This window comes from Chamaea fasciata, unplaced genomic scaffold (assembly GCF_029207755.1).
Source record: "Chamaea fasciata isolate MVZ Bird 193981 ecotype frontalis unplaced genomic scaffold, bChaFas1.0.hap1 SCAF_12, whole genome shotgun sequence".
Lineage (NCBI taxonomy): Eukaryota > Metazoa > Chordata > Aves > Passeriformes > Sylviidae > Chamaea > Chamaea fasciata.
Window position 1 is genome coordinate 8409010 of NW_027094097.1, and position 21342 is coordinate 8430351.

Here is a 21342-nt window from a genome sequence, read left to right on the forward strand (position 1 = left end):
TAAGAGCAAAGGAGCAGCACACCCACAGATTTATTCTGTTTAACACCCACACCGTGAGGGGCTAGACGGGTGCCACACTCGCCAACTTGCCCCTGCCCTAAAGAGCCATGCTTGGAGTCACTCCCTGCTTCTGCCGAAGCGAGGGCACCCCATCCCGTGGGCCGGGCACGCCGCAAGGACCGGCGGCAGCAGCACCGTCCCGTCCGGGGAGCTCTGCCCAGCGAGCCCGGGCCCGGCACCGCGCCGGCCGGACCACCGCCGCAGGGAGCGCGGCCGGGCACCGTGCGGGGCAGCGCCGCCGCCCCCGGCCCGGGCACAGCGGAGCTGAAGTGACAGCCGCCGGGGAGCGCCCCACGCCGCGGCGGCGGGCGAGGCAGCCCCGGAGACGAGGGGCAGCGAGCGCCGCCCCGCCCGCGTACCCAGAGCCGCAGGGAGCCGCGGCGCTCCCGGCCCGACCCGCCCGCCCCGAGCTCACCGCGCCGCCACCGCCGCCCGGCCCGCCGCCATCTTGAGCGCTGTTTACCGCCGCGCTCTCGCGAGAGCCCCGCGGGCAGGCCGCGCATGCGGAGCCGGGCCCCGGCCGGAGGCGGGCGGGAGGCCCGGTGCCCACGGGAATGGCGCCGGCGCCGGCCGGCCTGAGCCGCACGGCGGCCGCGCCGCGAGCGCGCTGCCTTTGAGCCTCTTAGGAAGATCAATCCACTAACGCCAGAGGCTTATGTCCAAAAAGGAGACAGAGGAGTCCTTTTACTTTATTTGAATAAAGAGAGAGGCCATGGGGCATTTCCTCCGGGGTCTCTCAAATTTTGGAGGACGCAGCCTCCTATTTCTCCCAATTTCCCGGCCGCACTTCCCTCTCCTTCCCCAGTGGCTGAGGTACTTCAGAGGTACAGACTTCCTGGAGTGCCTAATACCTAAGATTCCCCTTTAATGTACAACCCCCCCTTTTAATTTTTAATTCTTACGGAATGTTTGGGTTTTTCCCATTGTTTCTTTCATCTTTCAATATCCAATTTCGTTTATCAGCAGACCTATGGTTTGTTGGCAAAGGCAAATACGTCTTTTTCCATTCATCAATCAGTGGAATCCTTCCCCTTGTTTCTTTCATCTCTCAGTGCTAGTTTTGTCCACCTGCGGGGCCACTGCTTGTTTGTAAAGACGAGTCTGTCATTCTTCTCAAGCCCAAATTAAACGTACGGGTTTAAAGCCCCTTTGCCAGCCAGCAGAAAGGCGTTCCTGGCAATACAAGTTTTATCCCGCCGTTGAAGAAAAAGGCTCTGTGGGCCCGCTGAGGTTGGCAGCAGCTGTGGACAGGCTCCTGTCACGGGTCCCTGACCCTGATACTCCCCCAGCTCTTCCCCATCCTCTCCACAACTCCATAGCTGTCGTTTTGAATGGCTTGACTCTTCTGGGGTCCCGTTTCTGACGGAGTCTCAAATTCTCTCAACTTTACAAATGGACATAGTGTAGCTGCTCCCGCTCTTGCTCAATTACCTCAACGAGAAAGCAAATAGAGATTAACATCAAGAACATCAGCACTCTGTCATCAAGGAAAGCAGCAGAGGAGCTATTTAATACAAGGATACAGAGGGGATCCAGACTTCTGTTGTCTAGGTTACATCGCTTGTTTAAACAAGGTATGGATAAGTTACAGTAAGTCCTCCGGGGTTCATTTAATATTTTTGCAGCACTCTGATCAGAATTGTCTCGCGGGACATCGAGCTACTCCTGTTCCACTTTGGCTGCCAAAGCTTGCTTGCGCATAATTCTGCCCAAGTACAGTGCAAACCATGCCCACATCCATTCGGGCAGGCACTCGCTCAGTGTGTACTGCAGAGAGGCACAGGGAGACAAGAAATCAGAAAAAAAATGAAAGGGACAGATTAAGATATATTCCATTGAAGTAAACAGTTTCTCAAATCACTAGGGTGCTTGAGTATCATCAACTAAGCCTTAAATTCAACCCCTTGGAAGCACACACACTTAGCTGTTTTGGATGTTGTGCCCACAGCTGAGCAGTTAAGTTCTGCAAAAAAAATCCTGAATCCTGATTTGATCAAGTACACAACAGCAATTCTGTTCACTTCCTTTAATTGCCACATTTTGCCAGAATGCATCCTGTCTCTTTTCTTCCTTTAGGACTAATCCCCGCTTCTTCACTTCCATCTACTCAACACAATGCTATAGGAAGCCACTAGGTAGGGTACATGAGATGTGACCAACATACATAAAACAGTCTGCACCAAAAATGAAAACCCTAACAAATGGAGGACCTGCTTCCAGGTAGCTTAAAATAAAAATACAGGTTTTTTTCCTGCTATTATTCCATCCTCCCTACCCACTCTTCCCCAAAGCACAAATATGCTGAATATATTAAGACTGAAAAAAGTTATTTCTGTTTAGAAGACAGTGTAACACTTGCCCAGTCAGCAACACCCCAAGAGAAATGAGATACTCTGCTTTTTCAGTAAAAAGTTGTCTCTTTCCCATTTCTGCAGTGCATTTCAAGGGAAAGTTAGATTCACTCTCTGATCTTAAAAACAAGCATAAGTTTCTAATGCAGAACTAGTGAGAAAATATGGCACAATGCCTTAAAGTCTACAATACATATTGCATTTTCTCAGAATGAGCAGTTTTCATTCAGGCTCCTATGAAAGTAAACAGCTGATTTTCTTCTACTGACAAACATTAAATAGTTTAATGAATTCCATTACCTGTATTGCATGCTTCCAGTAACCAGTGGTCCTTATGGATAACCCAAGAGTAGAAACAGCATGACTTGCATATTCCTCAGCAGTAGGAAAAACGAAAGATCTCGTTGACATAGTGCTGTTGAATGCTACCATTTTTGTAGTAGTTACAGATGGCATTAGACTCTGAACAAAAATTCCTTTAGAGGCATACTCATAATATAGTGCTCTACTGAAATAGTCCAAGAAGCTCTAGAAAGACAAAAGCAGAAAGAGACTTTTTTCTCTTTTTTTTAAACAATAAAATTTCATGGCAAAGTTCATTAAAATGACAGAAAAATTTTAACATATTTTATGCACCAGCTCAATAAATATTATTAAATAGTATAAAAATACGATTTTCTGAAGTATTATCAACGTTTCTACATTGTTGTTATAAACCTGCCATGGTACAGTAACTTGCAGACCAAAGTGACTGCTTATCCCAATCTGACAATTTCTGCAAAAAAATAATGCAAAAGCATTTATTTCATCTAAAACAAACACCTTATTTGGTCTGGGGGCATTACAAGGACATTCTACAGCCAGCTCTATCTACTACTGTCAGAAGAAGAAAATAAAGTCCCGTTCTTTAATACATTTACAGGTGAATTTTGCATTCAACTGTCTTCTCCAGAAGCCAGCTTAGTTATTTCCTGGGAGACTCTTATGCAAAAGGATTCGTTAACATGTATCTGCATTACCTCCTTTAGCTCATTTTACTTTTACAGCACAAGAAAAGCACAAGGCTCATAACTGGGACTGAATCAGACAGAAAAATGAGCCTGGCTCAGTCTTATCAGGGCAGTAACACTGATGCCTTCCCTGCTGAAGCTACTGCTGTGCCACACAGCCCATTCTCCCTGAGAAAGAGCAGCTATCCTCCCAACCAGCCTTGCAAAAGGTTTTCCCAGCAGTTTGTTGGGAGACCGTCTTGTACAAATGCTCTTACAGCTGCTTTAGGAAAACTTAAGCAACCACTTCAAGCATTATTCACAGTTACTGCACAAAGAGGCTTAGGATGTTACAGCAGCTTGTCCTCACTTCCGTGCTCTGAGGCCAGGCTTAAAGCTGGGTTGCTGATCTAGGATTTGGATTAACTGTTTCAGTTAAATGAAGAAACTTTGATACATTTGTGTTTGTTCTTTTTCATTCAAGCCTTTTAATTGTTTTAATTCAGAGTGCAGTTCTACACAGACTTAGCATAATCAGAGGGGCAGATACTCTGCACAGGACAGTAATCATAAACCAGTTTCCACACGGAAGGAAGTCTGCAAGGAGTTTTACACCTTGGGGTAGTAAGAGCTGGTTTTGCTCCAGGCCAAAGGAAATAAAAGAGCTATGTCAGGAGCAAGGCTACAACAGCTGGGAGCAATAACCACTTGTGTTTAGGCACTGGATCTAGGTGAGATCCTTCCACAATCCCAGTTGCTTTTATGGATTCAGCGGCATGTCATCCAGCATAAATCCACCATCACCATGAGCATTCTTTCTTCCAGCATCACCCAGCTGCCCAGTCCTCTTAATTATTGGCTGGATCTCTTCGGGAAGGACAGTTATGGGGGAGTTCTTTTCACTTGTCCCCAAACATGCCACAACACTTCTTGGTATTACGTGAAGCAACGGCTTGATTTGGCCACACTCCGTGTCACAGTGGTGGCCTGACCATGAGTATAGCCCTTTTTGCTACCAAACACTGGTATGCAAGAGGCTTGAGGTATGTTCACAGTTCAGCCCAAGACAGAGATTAAATTCTTGACCTTTTCAATGAGGCCTCACAGAACTGCCTCTCTGCTCTGTGCATCTGAGAAAGACAACATTTCTCCTAGAATGACTGTTATGCCACGATTCACACAAAATCCAAGAGCACTGATTTTGGTTCAAAGCCCAGCACTGGTGAGGATGAAGAGTTTACTGCGTAATACATGTCTCCTTCGCCTCCAATATTTAAACAAATCCCTAGAAAACATTCAAGTATTTTGACATCCTTGCTGAATGTGTTCAAAAAACCCCTCATAACAACCAACCTATAATGTATTCCCAGTGCATGCCATTTAACACTACACCCCAACTTACTTTAGTGGCTCCATAGACTGTATACATCGGCGTTGGGTGACAACAGACTGTTGAAGAAAGGTTCACAATTGCCCCTTTCCTCTTCTTTACCATGCCTGGCAGCACGATATGTGTCATCATGGTAGCAGAAGCAATATTTATATGGATCAAGTCCCATAGTGTATCCTCAGACAGATTAGTAAAATAGTCTGTGTAGGCATAAAATATTCCTACATTATTCACCAAGATCCCAATTTCTCTGTCTTTCAGAGCCTCCTTAATGGCTGGGTAAAGCTCACGACCCTTGCTGAAATCAGCTACTATGAAATCTGTTTCTACTTTGTAGGTTTCAGATATGCTCCTGGCCACAGCCTCCAGCTTCTCTTTGCTTCGGCTGACTAAGATGATGTTGACACCACGCTTTGCCAGTTCTTCAGCATAAGCCTTCCCAATACCATCTGTGCTACCTGCAAGAGAAAACAGCAATAGAACACACAAGTGAAAAACAGAGCAACACCAGCCTTCTACTTGCACAGTTCTTTCAATTATAGTTTTTTTCTTTTTTCGGAGATAATGGGGCACTAAATATATTGAATTCAAAGACACAACAGTAAAGGTAGCACTGTCAACTACCTTCTGCAATTCCCCTCATAGGAGTTTTATATTTTCTATGACAAGAAAGAGCTCAAAGGAGAACCTTCATGAAAGGCGGGGATGTCAGAGGTACAGGACTCAAGCTTGCTGAAGAACTAGGGCACATATGAACACCCCACAGCTAAAAAAGGATGTTGTTTACATCTCTGTCTACACTTGCAGGTGATCAAGATGTCATTGCAAATTTGGGCAACAGTTGCTGTGATTCTTTCTCAGCAGTGAGTCAACTCACTTAGCTTGCCCATCTCCTGAGGAATTAGTTTACAAAGTCAATGAACAACAGCCACTGCTCAGGCAGACTAACCTGCAACCAGAGATAATAAAGGCCCCAGCCTGTGACATAAAGCTCACCCAGCACCACAAGCCACCAAGTTTCACAGTACTGGCACAGTATGTTACATAAACACAAACAAATTCACCACTTCATCTCTTACCCGTGACCACGGCCCATTTCCCGTACTTCTTGACGAGATCAATGTTCCCACTCAGCTTTGGAATAACGTGCAGCCTGAGCGCGCTGTACGTGTCCAGGGCCAGGGACACACACTTCCTGACTGTGTACCAAGCTCCAACAATAGCCAGGGCTTCGATATAGAAACTGCACGAGCGACTGATTTCTCTGTACAAGAGGGAGAATCGATCCACTGCAGCCATGGTGACCACAAGCCTGAAAAAAACCAAAATACACAGGCAATTACAATTGCCCCTAGGGCCATGTAAACTTATCAGACTGTGTGGACAACCTTTGAGATTCAGCATTTTACAGTTTGAGCATTGTTTTGATGCAGAAAAACCACAAGTCAGTCTGCTAAAATTTGGGTGTCACCTATGATCATCCTCACTGGTTTAGGTACTATTTAGCCCTTTCCCTAGGGTTGAGCTATTAACCAGTAATACTGCAACAACAGTGATCAACGGTTCTGTAAATAAAACAATTCAAGCAGAAGCCGAACAGGTGAAGGCCGATTTTGGAAGAATAAAAACTACCGACAAGAGAGTCAAGGATAACCAGCACGAGAGAGCTGAGAAACAAAGAAACAACAGAAAGAAACAACGGGCTCTTTCAAGGACAAAAACCCCCACGAGAGGCAAAGCAGGCTCAGAGACACAACGTCAACCCCCAGCGCTGTCAAAAGCACCGCATCTGCCACTGTCCTTGAACCACGGCACGGTGCAGCACATCAGGCACGCCGCGTTCGCATTCGCTGTGCCTCACACGACTTTTACTAGTTAATGCCTTTTTTAAACAAGCACAAATCCGTCCTCCCCTCGGCAGCACCCGATGCGCCGCCCGGCACCGCCACACCCCGCCCGCCCCTCGCCCAGGGCGGGACAACGGGCTCCGGGCGCGTCCTCTCCGCGCAGCCCCAGCGAGCCGACCCGGCGCCTCCGCCCCTCGCCCAGCCCCGGTCCTGAAGGACCCGGGCCGGGGCCCTCCCTGTCCCGGGTCGGATCGCAGCCGTGCCGCGGCCCCGTCCCGCCGGCGCCTCACCCGCGAGGCCGGGCCGGGCCGTCCGCCCGCCGCGCTGCCCGTGCCCGCCGCGCTGCCCGTGCCCGCCGCCGCCTGCGCCGCGCGGGGCCGCCGGGAGCGGCCGCGGGGCCTTGTGGGGCTGCGCGCGGCGTCGCCATGGCCACGGCTGGGGCCGCGCCGGGGCTCGGGCTGCGCTCCGTCCCTCGCCTGCTGCCGGCTAAAGCCTGTGGACATTTTGTCCGAAAAAGGCAGAGCGTAAATCCCACACCGGCTCGGGCGCTGTTAGGATGCAGGCGGCGCCCGCTGGAGACCCGGGCAGCGGCCTCGGAGGTGAGGTCCCGGCGCCTGAGGCGTCAGAGGCGCCCTTGGGCGACACCGGGAGCGGAGGTGCCCACACGGAGCCTGAGGGCAGCGCTGTGAGCACAGGTGAGCGCCTCCGGCTCGCCAGCGCACAAGGCCTGCACATCACGGCTGTTCATACCCGATTGGATGCACGTACGAGTGTGTGCTTTCTGCCAGCAAAGTCACTGGAAATCCTGACATAACTGAGGCATACTCAGTTGCTCTCTTCCTGTGGTCTTTTTTCCTTTCCCGACATTACTTTCCTGTTGCCAGAGAAGTATTTTTTCGGTGTTGTAATCACACAGCTAGCCTGATCTCTAAATCACAGAGTCACAGGATGGGTCAGGTTTGAAGAGACCGCAGCGGGTCGTTGGTCCGACCTCCCTGCTCAGGCAGGGCCATCCCAGAGCACATGGCACAGGATTGTGTCCAGATGCTTCTGGAATATCTCCAGTGAGAGACACTCCACACCCTCTCTGGGCAAACAGGTCCAGTGCATGGTCACCTGCATAGTAAATTTCTTCCTTATGTTCAGGCTCTGTGCATCAGTTTCAGCCCATTGCTTCTTGTGTTACTAAATATGTCTGATAATTATGTTTTAATTACAGTCATATTTAAGTAAGCCGGTACAATCAGCTTGTTTGCACTTTAAATGGATGAATTACAAGTGCAAGTAGAAGGTTCAGGGCAAGTATCTGAAGAGACAAATACTGAAATCGCAATTAATTGAAAGCAGTGTAAAGACACCTTCCAAGGAGCACAAAAGGGTAAATTTGTAAAAGAGTGTCATGAGTAACATGACTAATGTAGACTAAAAGTGCTTGGAATGATTCTGATACACCATTGCTGTAGCCTCTTTAAACTCAAATTAATGTTAATTAAATGTAATAGGTATTAAACGTCTAACACCATAAGAACATTGGAGTCAGTACTTTAGCGGCGCTGTACATTATAAGAATATTAAGAATAATGGGTACTATCTGACTTCCAGATCTAAAAAAAAATAAAATAAAATATGCAGATTTCAACAATTCAGTTGCTACTATTTATATTATGATGTTGTGTAAAAAAGTTAGGTTTCATTAAAAATGTCAGCAGAAATCCTGGTTAAAACACTCTCTTCTTGAAATTCATATTCAAGTGCTCTTCAATATTTCTCTAAAGTAATTGTCAACATGACACATTTTCCCCACCCTTGCTGTCAAATTGCAACTCATTTTCTGATTTATAAAGCTGTTAAAACTCAAGAGAAAGAAGTCAACTGTATGTCCAGAGCAGATGAACAGAATGAACAAAAATCAGGTATTGATCAGAAGTCTGGAACCAGATCATCCAGCCAAAGGAGTGAAGGAAAGAGGAGCTCTGTAAGGTAATACATTGTTTGTGGATATGTTGGCATCATCAGGAGTTTTGCTATTCCATGTGTTCATCTCAGTTCTGGAGAACAATTTTAAAGATGAACTTGAGAATAATGGATAAATCAGGTATTAGTGATATTTCCAGCTTCTGCAGAGATGTTTGGGTTTTGTGGCCCCAGTAGCAAACTACATTCTGACCACATGATGAAGTCATTTAATGGATCTGCAGAAAACTGTGCAAACTCCTGTGGAAGTCGAGCCAGTAGATTTAACCATTTCTCTGCATCAGTTCAGACAAAGCATTCTGTTAATTCCTTGTGGCATTCCTAGCCAACCAACAGCTGTATATGAAAACTTTCTGGAGTGCTATTTGGGAGTCAGCATTTCAATAAAATATTGGGTTGATTACTATTGATTTTTCCAGTCTGAGAAAAATGTTGCGTTTTGGCTCTGCCACAAAAGGTCCTGTACCAAAGCAACGAGGAATGGGGAAAGAATTGGAGAGGAAGCTAACACTGGAACCAGAAGCTACCATAAAATCATGCTGCCCTTTTCCAAGAAGATGGACTCTCCAATTCCCTGCCTGTTTTCCTATGAACCCTCTGGTTTTTAGCAGAAGGGCCTGGTAACTCACTTCAGAGGCAGCAATGAAAAGCCACACTAAAAAAACCCCAGTACTTTTTTTCTTTTTTTTTTGGAACATAATTTTGAAAGCTGTAGCTATTTCTCTTGAATGAAAGAATTGTTAATTGTGTTGCAATGGAGTCTGTAAGGAAACCAAAGATCTCAGAATGTGCACTGAAATACATTTTTTATTTTGCTTGTGCTTCCTGTACTGTTTCAGAATGACAAAAAAGGTTCTGCTAGACATCTGTAAACAGCAGAAATTATACTGGACCCCGTACTTAAATGATACACTGTACTTGCATTATAAAGGTAAGATGTGACATGACTGTCCAGCTTGATCATTCTAAGTAGCATTTGAACAGAGAATCTACTTCATGGCTCACTGAAGTAAGTTATCTAGACATTCTTCTAAATTAGAAACACAATTTTATGTAATACTGGATTTGGGAAGCAAAATGAGTCAATATGAAGGTAGAAAAGTAAACTGTACATCTAACTCACTTTGTGGAGCCATCCAAAGGATCAATAGGAGTCAAGGGACATACTTTTGGTTTCATTACTGAAACAGGAGCTTCTGAGAAATGTCTTAAAATACCGGCCTGGGTTGCACTCGGAGGAAAATATACGTATTTTTCCTGAAATTGTTTGTATAAAGAGCTTTTTCCAGCTTCTGGAACTTTTTCGCTGCCCAATAAAAATGGTCAAGAGGAAAATAAACACTGAAGGCTTGCTGCATGTTTGGAAACACTACTGAACGAAAAAAAAATCGTTAGAATGAACATTACTCATCTGCTGGTGATTTCTGAGCAGGTTTTTGCATGATGCAGTTACCTGGTCCAAGTAACCTAAGAATTCTTCCAAATAAATAAGATATGCTACCTTTTACATTCAGCCTTGGTGTTGCTGTGTATTATTTAGCATCTAAAGAGCTACTGAGATACAGACCAGAATAGGTACCAACCTGGTTTTGCCCTTTATGGGCTAGAAACAGTACAGTGAACTCAGTGGAAATATTGCAGTAACTTCAGTACCAGTGTTCCCTCCAGCTGTTTCAGCAGCTCTGGTTTAATGGAATTGTCTCACCCAAAGAGCCATTTTTAGCCAATGCCATTTCATTTTGAAACATCTTTTTTTTCTCTGCAGGATTTGACCGACTGGAAAACCTTGAAGAATATACTGGACTGAAGTGTTTGTGGCTGCAATGCAATGGCTTAAGGAAAATTGAGAATTTGGAGGCTCAGACAGAATTGCGTTCCCTCTACCTGCAACTCAATTTAATTGAGAAAATGGAAAACCTTGAACCCTTACAAAAACTGGATTCCCTCAATATCAGTAACAACTACATTAGCACCATTGAGAATCTCTGTAAGAACTGTTGGTGCAACAGGTTTTAGCCTCTGACAAGCCCCTGTTTCCTAAGCTCTGACTAAGCCTTTGTTAGTGGCACTAGTTTCAAGGATTTTTTTTCTTTGTCTTAGAATTTTGCACAATATCTATACCAAAGCCCACGGGGCTTCTGTAGAGGAATAAAACCTATGTTGAGAAACAGAAAATATGTAGAAACTGCTTTCACGTGGATACCTAGGATAATTATGTCATTTTTCCTCACTTCTTAATACCATCTCAGTACTTATCTGTGTTGCAGACAGGCTGACAATCCAGCTTTCACCATTTACTTTACAGTTAAGATGTGCTTTGGCAGTTGCAGACACAATTATCATATCTTTTATATCTGCTAAAAGATTGATTTTGCCTTCAGCAGAAAATAAGAACCTATTTCTGTACATTACTATTTGCATACATTGAAGAATTTTGAAACACAAGCTCTTGCTTTTGTGTAACAGATTAGTTTGAAAAGTGAATTGAAAACAACCACCATCCTAAAACCAAGCCCCTGTTTTTCCCTGGGGTGAAGAAAGCAGCTTTGGAGGCCTGATCAAAAAGCATATATAGCATAGTAACAAATTTAGAAAAATCTCCAAATTCAATATAAACTATTAGTTTGACAGCGCAGTTTTTTACTTGCTCAAAAACCCTCTGTGAAGCCGCAACTCTTACCTTTCATTGTACTGTTCTTGTCTGGCAGCTTGTCTGAAAGTCCTGCAGACTCTGCAGATTGCTCACAATAAGTTACAAACAGTGGAAGATATCCAGCACTTGCAGGAATGCCCAAGTATTTGTGTTCTTGATCTTTCCCACAACAAGCTAAGTGATCCGAGTATTGTAGCTATTCTGGAGACCATGCCCAACCTGGTAAGCCAAAAATAGCTGAGGGTTTGTGTTGTGTGTGGGTGAACCCTATCAAGTGGCTTTGTTGGGTAGTTCAGTGCACAGTAGGTATCAGTCTAAAACATTATTAAACAGGATTTTGTTTCTGATAGATCACCTGTAACACCTTGGATGTTTTATTCATTTCTTGCTTTTGAAATGACAGGGGAAATGCCTTTCCAGATGGGGGTTTTTGCTACTCAAGCTTAAAAATTGCTTCCCTTGTTTCTCTAGCATGTGCTGAATTTGATGGGAAACGAGGTGATAAAGAAAATTGCTAATTATAGAAAAACACTGACTGTTCGACTAAAACAGCTGACATATCTGGATGACAGACCAGTTTTCCCAAAGGACAGGTAAGAAACACAGCCATCTTCTTTACACAGCAGTAAGAATCAAGTGCTAACAATCACTCATCCGTTTTTTTGTCAATACTGTCATGGAAGGAAGATTGACCAGTATAATTTATTGAAGGGTTGGTTTGGTTTTTTTTGAGGAGAAGAGTATTGTACTACAGAGTTCTGCATCTAACATACCTAGTAAAAAGCAATGTATTTCTTCACAAAGTGATTATGGAACAGAATTGTCTCACCCCAGGTCTGTAGACCAGATGCAAATCCTGATTTCAACAGAAAATGAGTGGGTGTCTGGAACAGCTGAGCCAAGATCAGACCAATCTCTGGTGATGTAATCACCAATCAGCATTTGGATATCTTTGTTTCTTTTGTGAGATAAATGTACATCCCTGTTGCATAAGGGATTGTCATTGCTGTCTGCTTTTTTCTCTTGCAGCTATTTTATGCTGTTGCAAGCTATTTTAAATTTCTCTCTCATTGCAAAGGTGGGCTTTTGTAGCTGTATTACAGCGAGCTTTTGTGTTTTCATTAGAGCCTGTGCAGAAGCCTGGGCTGTTGGAGGGCTTGAAGCTGAGAAAGCAGAAAGGGAAAAATGGGAAACCAGAGAGAGAAAAAAAATCCAAGATAGCATTGATGCATTAGCAGCAATTAGGCAAAGAGCAAAGGAACAGAGGAGAGAAAAGTGCATGGAAGGAGTTGCAACAGATACCCAAGAAGGTTTGTGCTTATTGCTTTGGAAGATGTCTGTGACCAATTTGAATGTGTAGGGGAGTCTTTATCTGATACATCTTTGGATTGACTAACAAAAGTTTTTCTTTAGGCAAGTGGATTGGACAAAGGAAAGGGTAACCAGCACTTGTTGCTGATTTATCAAAATCCTCAAGGATGTATTTAAAGATGTAGTCACTTGTGAGCCTTTTCAAAGTATTATAAATATCATACATTTATTATTTAAGCATTTTCTGATTTTTTTTTTCCTGGGGAACTTCTGTTTGCTGGGGAGTTGAGATGGGAAAACAGCATTGCTGCAGTCTTGGGAGAACTACTCATCCATGAATAGCTGCTCAAAGTAGGAGCTTTTGATGCATATTCTAACCCATTGTAATAGTGTTTGGATATTTAAAATGAGCAGTGGTAGATTAGCTCAACAATTCTAATGAAATTATTTCTTCTGTAGGAGCACCTTCAAGTTCAAAAGATGGTGATGGAAATTCTAATACATCAGAAATTTCACATAGATCAGAAGAAGAAGCTCAAGAAAAGACTGAGAAATTTAAAAATGAGGTTTTTGATGTTTGTGATGAAGTGATAACACTTGTACCAAATATAGGAGATAACAGAGATTTCACATCTGGAAATACACCTGATGAAGTTCAAGAGGATGCACAGGAACCAGACTCTGACAAATGTGCAAATTTCAGCAAGGAGACAGATGGTAACGTACACAGCCAAGAGCCAAACCAAACTGAACATGCAGAGACGATGAGCCAACCTCTTAGTGGAGCACTGCCTCTGCTGTGGCTCAAGCCAGCTAATTCATACATAAAAACATGCCATTAGATTTCCACAGTGACTACGTGAAATCAAGGAATACTAGGTAAAATATTCTTTAAAGACAATGAATAGTAAATTTCTGAAGGCTTAACCTGCAACTTCTGCAACTTAAAGGTAGAACTCCACTTCTCAGACATGCCAGGTTTAGTGAAAGGCCAGGAGAGTTTACAGACTTCCCTCACTCCCACATAAACTGGGCAGCCTGTCTGCCAACAGAAGTTGGTCATGACTCCAGAAATGGTTTTGTACCTTCACACATGGAGAAATGCATTTATAGATTTGGGGAACACATTATTGCAAAATGCAAATATTAATTTATACAACAGAAGAGAGATCCAGACTATAATAGAAAAACAAAGTGTTGGATTGAGCTGTGAATTCTGCAGTGGTAGTCAGTCCCCAGCAGTCTGGTTCTGCAGGGCTTGCTCTTGCAATGTAGACATTTTTTATTCAGTTAGTTCTCTGCAACTGACATTTGATTATTCTGTAGATCTACCAGGACAGGAGGCAGCTACTGACAAGGCCTTGCTTCCTGAGAGGGAGGAGTATGCTGAAATTGAACAGTTCAAAGTGGAAACACTGGAAACACTTTCGCTTGATGTATGTATTGGATTCAGACTTTGAGAAGTTCACATGGGTATTGTCTTCTCCAAGCTAATTCTTGTAACATTCTGGCTAATAAAACTAAATGGACAGGTTTTTAAGAAAGGTCTACTGTTAGGAAAAATTTAAAAAAAAAACAAACCAAAAAGTAAAGTTGCAGGGGTATGCCCTCCAGTGGAGCATTTATGAAGAATGCTTCCAGAGTTTATTTTGTCATTAAATTTTTTTATCCTATAAATCCTTTTGTCCTGTAAATCACCTGAAGTTGACCTACTATCTTTGTGATTTCTCTGGAGAAATTAATGAGGGCTCTCATTTTAAAACAGAAACTACAGTGAAAAGAATCTAGTAGACACGTTTGTCCTCTTAATCAAAACTCAAATGAAATATGCAGTTGAAAAATGTCAACTATTGCAGAAAAACCATAGGGAAGAAATAGCATCTCCATCATTGTAAATGTTACCCAGCAGTATTAGATACAATAAATTAATTCTCAAAATAGATCTCTGATGTCTGTTTCCAAGAAGAGCAGAATGTACATTATTCAGATATATAATAAGTGATTGACATTTGTAGTATGGTCTTCTATTATCTAAAATGTCCATCTGATGAAACATTTAAACATGTTTATCACATTTAACCATGAGGAGGACATAGATACCACTGAAAAATACAACCTCAAAGGAGAATTGTTCAATATGTCCTAATTAGAACACTGCTGATAAACTGACAGTGTCAGACTATGATATAATCAGCAGTAAAAACTTCTGAGCTGATGATTTCCCAGAGCACTTAATACATACACTCTGTGATACCCTATACAGCCATTGTTAACTACTGGCAGAGAAGCCTCATATCTTTGCCATGCTTTTAATTTCCCAGGCAAAAATTCCATGTTGTTATTGAAGGGCTCAGCCCACTGCTTTGGCAGAGGGTTTGCTGCTGCCTCCTCCTGTTTAGCTATTTTTAATCATAGCTTTAAAAAAGGTAGTGGAGAGAATGAGCAGCAATGAAAGTATGCACAATATTGTTCTTAAAAGTAGATCTTAAAGTGTCTGAAGTAAAGGTTTTAAATATGTAGTGACACTGTAGGTACCCACAATGTGAAGATCTCCTTGATTCAGTGTTTGCTTTTCCCTGGATGCTCTATGGCACCATAGGAAGATGCTGTGCCCAAACTTCAGGGCAGTATAAAAGTAACTCTTAAGCACACATCTCTGGGGTTTTAGAGATGTAAAAAGTGGGACTATTTTAATTCTCCAGAAGGAAGACCAAACCCAAATCACACACTAATGCACATTTCAGGGTTCTATGCTACTTGTTCTCTAGGAAAAGCCTCTTCCCACAGCCTCCAGCACTTACCCTATTGCAGATACTCCAAAGAATCTTAGTGCTGACATAGCAGGGAATGGCTGGGAAGATGCCGATGGTGAGAGGCTCTGGAGCAGCACCGTTGTGTTTATTCACATCCTGGGTCTCTGGATGGTCTCAGGAGGAATATAAAGGAGGAGAGTGGAGGAGGATTTGCAATGGGTGGTTGTGACATCCCCGTGTCAAGCAGAAACAAGCTCCTATTGCTGCACATGCCTTGGCAGTGTGGGAGCCACATTCCCATGTATCTAAACTGAGTTAATTAGTAGTTGATCTGCAAATGCATCCTGATGACTGAAACAAAACTAACAGCTATTTCATCTCCCTACTGACATCAGACTCCACATTAGTCTTAGATCTTAATTTGTACATTTTTGATGCAATTTTTATAAAATTCTGTGACTTCAGGACATGCTGCACTAGCTGCAACCATATCAGGAAGGCGGAATGTCCTTTCTTGGTTTTAATTTTGTAATAATCTTCACCACACAAGACAGTACAGATGTTCCTGATGCTACCACGCCAAGCAGTCTGCTACAAAGTCATTAAGTGCTAAAAATACCTAAAACCTAAAGGAGATGTTTATCCTAGTATTGACCTACAGTAAAAAAAAAGGCAAAAAGGTATTAGTTTCTACCTGTGATTTTGCATTCCCACCTTCTGTGTTTCCTTTTATGTCGGCAAATGATAGTTGTCTGAGATAGTATTTTCTGGTAGAAAGCTGAAATGACCAGACCTGTCTGAGGAAAAACAGTTCTCAGCAACTTTGCAGTTCTGTGACTTAATTATAGGCATTCAGAGTAAAAGAGTGGTTTATTAGGTGTATTTAGGTTAACAGAGTTTACTTGATACGCAGTTTCGGGAAAACTGCAGGTCTGGATTTGGCACTTACCCATACAGATGGGTTGCAGTTGGGATTAAGTCTATTGAATAGACAGGAAACAGCTAAGAGAATAAACCATGTTTGCTTTTAAAATCCTGGTAGTGCCTTTCTCTTTATCCTGTTTTCCTTCATAATCACACAGCATAGTAGAAAACAGCATTCAGTCTGACATCAGGGCTATTGCTTTGCCATTTGCTGCTTCTGGAGACAGATGAGTTTTCCCCTTCCCTCATGTGCTTAAAAGCAAACTGTGCCCATGAGAGGATGGCCGTGGGGTCCTGCTGGCTGTGGCCTTGCTCCCTGATGAGCACTGCTTTGAAGAAGTTGTCCAATGAGCCAGAGATGTCATTTGTCATGGGTTACAGTAGCTCTTCCCACTGATTATTGATCTGTGATTGTTTTCAGGAACTGCCTGATTTAGAAGATGTTGTGAGTGAGTTTCCCCCAGAAGAGGATATCTTTGTTCAAATGGTAACCTTTTCATTAATTCCAGTAATGAAATTTCCCTCAACACATTTACAAAGGTTTTGCAAAATGAGGATTTTGGAACTTTTGGAAAGTTGTGAAATGCAGGTTTGGGAGGTGCAATCACTTATGCATTTACAAAATGAAATGGATGGTTTCAGCAGTTCATATCAACATGTAAATCTTCCTGTGTTTAAATCTGACTTTTTAATATTCTCGTGTAGCAAAAATAGAATGAAAACTTATGATCAGTAATGCAACAGTTACCTAAGTTTAATTTCTTAATAGGATGTAGTGTTAGACTGAAGATTAGTCTTAAAATACACTGTACCAGTATCAATATGGTGCAAATTGCCTGCTGCTGACTAAAATTTGACTTTTCAACTGAAATCACAGAGAAATTGACACTCCTCCTCTCTACTGCAGGCCAGTCCTTGTCCATCTTAGAGTTTTGCTTTGCTCAAACTAATCTTTTAGGCACAAGCCTATAAGAATAAATAGAAGAGGAAAAAAAAAAAAAAAAAAAAAAAGAAGACAACAAAGTTTAAAAGCAGTTTTGATTTTCATGCTGATCATAGAATCCCACTAGCCTTGCTGGAGACAGAGGCTGGTACAGTACATGCTCTTACAAGTCTTTCCAAGATAATGCCAACTGTTCCTACAGACAGCATAAGGCATGGAATTGACTTGCCCTTTTGATCACAGACTCATTCCAGGGTTGCAAAATGTCTTATCCCACAAAGCTTCCAATTAAAAGAAGGCAAGGAAAGAGGACTGGGGAAGGAGGATGTGTTAGCAGCTGTCCTGCTCCAAAGGCTGCTCAGTTCTCAGCTGGAGGCAGATGAAGATGTTGATCAGGTTCCTCTGTTTGAAGTAAAATACTAGAACACAGCCCACACACTGCTCTTTTTATGAATTGTTAATTAGTTTATGGTCAGTTCATTGGAGATGCCTGAGAAATGGCTAACCTAAGATTCATTCACAAAGCAGCAAAATTGTGGGTAAAGCATATATTCCATATAATTTATGGGAACAGCACATTAAAGCTGATAACTGTTACATGGATCCAAGAGATACTTACCCATCCTTTAGCTTTTATATCTAAGAATACTTTTTCAATTACATTTCCACCTTTACAGCAGGACTATCACCCAAAGATTGAAATAATTTCTGAAGTGACAAATGACAGCAGCTCTGCTTTAGAGGAAAACAATAAAAGCATGCTTGAGAATTCAGCAGAAGAAGTTCCAACAGGAATTTTTTCAAATATATGTCAGAACCATAAAGAGCATGAAAAGGACCACTTAAGACCCCTTCTCAAAAGCTTCTTTACAGAGCCTGATAATTCAGAAAGATACCTGGAGATCAAAGATAAAGGGGTAGCTCCTTTGAAACCCTTGATTCAAGAGGTGATCATTGAGCCCAAGGATCATCTGCAGTTGTCACCAGTCTGTCATCAATCAGATAAGCCAAGCTCATGGGAAGAGGATGGTAAGATTACAGTGACATTATTAATCACAGAGAAAATGGGGCTGGCACAGACACACTAAGGATCTGTTCAGTTCCTGTTGAAGGTTGTTAGTCACAATCACCTCTTCTTTTTATTTATGTGGGAATCCTAATAAATTAGGAATTAAAATATTTTCTTTTTCTACAGAGGATTTCTTATGGATTTCATTTAAATGTTTTTTTTTAAAAATTGGGCTCTATATTTCTTTTTTTCAATATTAAAGACCATGAGTGAGTTTGCCCAAATTTGCCCTTTGCCTTTGTGCTTCTAACAGGGAATTGCAGTGATGGAGAGGCACAGGCCCTGGCTGAAGGGGAAGGATGTCCTCATAAAGCACAAGGTGACTAGGATGGTGAGAGTGGATTGGATTAATGACTTTGAAGAAAACAGACCAAACCTGGAGCATAGTGCCTGACTGCATGGAAATATTCCCAAAATCTGGAGGCCGGCAATGGGAGCATTTGTTAAAAGTGAGGTAACACTGTGATAGCAAAGCTCACAAGCTCCTCAGGGCATCTGCCTGTGCACTACTGTTCATTACTATTTTGAGGTTAAATTCCAGTCTTGTGTTATTTGTGCCTTTGCACCCTTCTAGAAATGCCTTAGTTACATGTTTATCAGTTTCATTACAGATGTAGTTTCAAGCATAATTCAGTGTGTCTGTCATTTGAGTAAATAAAAATTCTATTTGTAATCACATATATTTTCACTTGGTGTTTTATATTTTAAGTCCATACCAGTGTACATCATAGCAGATGGACTCCAATGGCAAATGGAGATTGCTTCTTGATGGGATATTTTACTGATCTAATATTCCCTGACATCATGATTGTTTATGCCTAAAAAGATGCAGAAATAGCATCCATTCACAGAAAATCTGGTTTTACCTTTTAGGGCATCTGTAATGAAACATACACTTACATCTGCTGCTTTTATTGTTTTTCTTTGAGATGTGTCTCAGGATCTGGATTTTGAGTATAGCCAAGTTTAGGTGAATGCCTTTTTTCTTACTTCTAAACACCTCTAATAATCTGTAATAAATAGAATTTAACAGTTCTTGTAGGTGTGCAAATTTAAAGAAATAAAATACCATTTTGGGCTTGTTGAAAAGATATATTTCCTATCTCCTGGGCTAAGGTGCCATCTGGTGGCAAGAGAACCAGATCTCACAGTAACACGAAATAATTGTGAAAGCCCTCAGAGCGGACAATACAATTGCTTCAAGTTTCATCTGTTTTCCACCTTGCGTGAGTTAAAACATGCTGGCGAAAGCCAGAACAGGGTGGGGGCAAGCCAAGGGCCGGTGGAGCACAGGGTTACCTGAAAGCACCAGCCCGGGAATCTGCACTTCAGAAAGCTGCCAATGCTGCCACCAACTTGTATGAGCTCCATCCTAAAAAAGTAGCTGCTTCCTTTTCTGACAGAAAGCTGGATCTTATCCAGACTATTTTGAGGACTTTGGATTTTGCATTTTCCATGCTTTGTTTTGGTGCCTGTCCGGGTATCCACTTACTACACTAAAAGCAAGTAACCAGAAAGGATCACATTATGTTTTCAAACAAAGGTTTAAAAAAATTATTCCAAGCGTGAAGTTTGAGCTCTGTTTACCACTGAAAGTGAGAAAAATAGGACAAATAGGAAAAAAAAAAAAAAGTAGCAAATAGTTTCAAGAACTGTAGATTTTTTTACTGTGATTCTGATTTTACAGCTGTATCCACTCTGAATGGCATTTTAGTTTGAAGAATTCAGCAGCTTTCCAAGCTGTGTTTACTTCGCCACATTTTGCATGAGAGGATTCCCCAGCCCTTGCGTGTTCACACAGTGACCACAACCCACCAGGGGGCCCTCACAAAGGAATCTCTAAATGCTTAGAAGCCATTTTCCCTTGGCACTGAGGACTTGGGAAGGAGAAAAGGAGTGAAGGATAGACGAGAGGAGTGAGAGAAATGCCAAAACAGGACTAAATGAGAAAAAGGAAACATGTTTAATTAGTGTCTTTTGTAAAACTTTACAAATGTACAGCATAGTGCAAAAACGCAGTCTCAGCACATCACCTTCAAGTAAAATGAACAATGTAAAAAGCTGAGGAACACAAGCTTCCTTCTCCACAGGAACGGCTCCCCAGTGCTCTTCCTGGAGGTTCCTCTCTCACCATCAAGCTCCAATCTCATGTTTATAGTAGAGCAAAAAGCCTAAAGAAAACCCCACCTAGCCTCCTGAGAGGCTGCTCCTCAGGAGCACAGGACTGCAGGACACAGCCTGAGCCAGGGCCCAGCTGCACCTGGCTGTGCCTGCGGGCCACTCTCCCCAGGGGCTTCATTTCTCAACCCCAACCAGACAATCCAGTCAGACACAAGCGTATGCCCAGCCTCAAGCATGTGACAGGCTCCATAAAAACAGTAGGAAAACTACTCAGGAGCTTGAAGTTAAGCATGTGCTTAAATACCTTGTTGCATCAATACATTCAGTGTTAACATGACAGCAGCCTAGAGTGTGGAAGTTCAGAGAAGGGTGTAAATCTTGAACATTCACTGTCAGTGTCAGGAGACACCAGGCAGTTTTCAATTACCTATGAGAAAAGAAGTAAACAGAGTGCAACTCAATGACTTTCCATTGCTGGAAAGGGCAAAATAGGGTGGAAATGGGCTGAGCTAGGTGCAATTTCTAAGCACAAATCTGTCAAAAAGAAATACCTGGTCCAGGATACACTCAAGCACATCATCTAAATACCAGGCCCATGGGGGCTGCTGGAATTTTCCCTTAGTCCTGAACACAAAAACAGTGGCCGGGATTAATTCAGGAGCTCTCACAACCTCACTCCTGCACAGACCACACCACCAAGGCAGTGACAGAGCTCCCAGCACAGGAACCAGCTGGGCAAAAATGTGCTCGAAAGTGAATGTTTCTGAACTAACACATTTGTTCACATAGTGATAAATGGATGGAGGAAGGGGCTGTGACAGGAAGGTCCATTTGAAAAATACTCATCTTATTGAGGAGATTTTTAGCCTGCACTCATCTGACTGATGAGCTACACTTTGGGGTGGATGCTGCTTGACCATAATGCCCAAAAATGTAGTTCATAACCAAGAATTGTCA

The 21342-nt window shown here is 42.7% G+C and overlaps 2 protein-coding genes across 3 annotated transcripts; one reads left to right on the forward strand and one right to left on the reverse strand.

Annotated features, from left to right (window-relative positions):
- Window positions 1–713: 713 nt before the first annotated feature.
- Window positions 714–6996, reverse strand: HSDL1 (hydroxysteroid dehydrogenase like 1). Its single transcript, XM_066194372.1, has 5 exons — window positions 6928–6996; window positions 5870–6102; window positions 4803–5248; window positions 2712–2939; window positions 714–1827 (listed from the first exon to the last, which is right to left on the reverse strand). Exons 2-5 carry the CDS (start codon window positions 6087–6089, stop codon window positions 1720–1722), a joined length of 1002 nt encoding a protein of 333 aa, XP_066050469.1. The 5' UTR covers window positions 6090–6102; window positions 6928–6996; the 3' UTR covers window positions 714–1719.
- Window positions 6997–7145: 149 nt separating this feature from the next.
- DNAAF1 (dynein axonemal assembly factor 1) lies at window positions 7146–19336 on the forward strand. 2 transcript variants are annotated; one of them, XM_066194370.1, is made up of 12 exons: window positions 7146–7332; window positions 8482–8617; window positions 9451–9542; window positions 10377–10598; window positions 11320–11486; window positions 11736–11857; window positions 12390–12574; window positions 13035–13292; window positions 13902–14011; window positions 16674–16739; window positions 17873–18224; window positions 18518–19336. In XM_066194370.1, exons 1-12 carry the CDS (start codon window positions 7194–7196, stop codon window positions 18589–18591), a joined length of 1923 nt encoding a protein of 640 aa, XP_066050467.1. In that variant the 5' UTR covers window positions 7146–7193; the 3' UTR covers window positions 18592–19336. The 2 variants fall into 2 exon arrangements, with proteins under 2 accessions (XP_066050467.1, XP_066050468.1); XM_066194371.1 differs by lacking the exons at window positions 8482–8617; window positions 9451–9542.
- Window positions 19337–21342: the final 2006 nt, after the last annotated feature.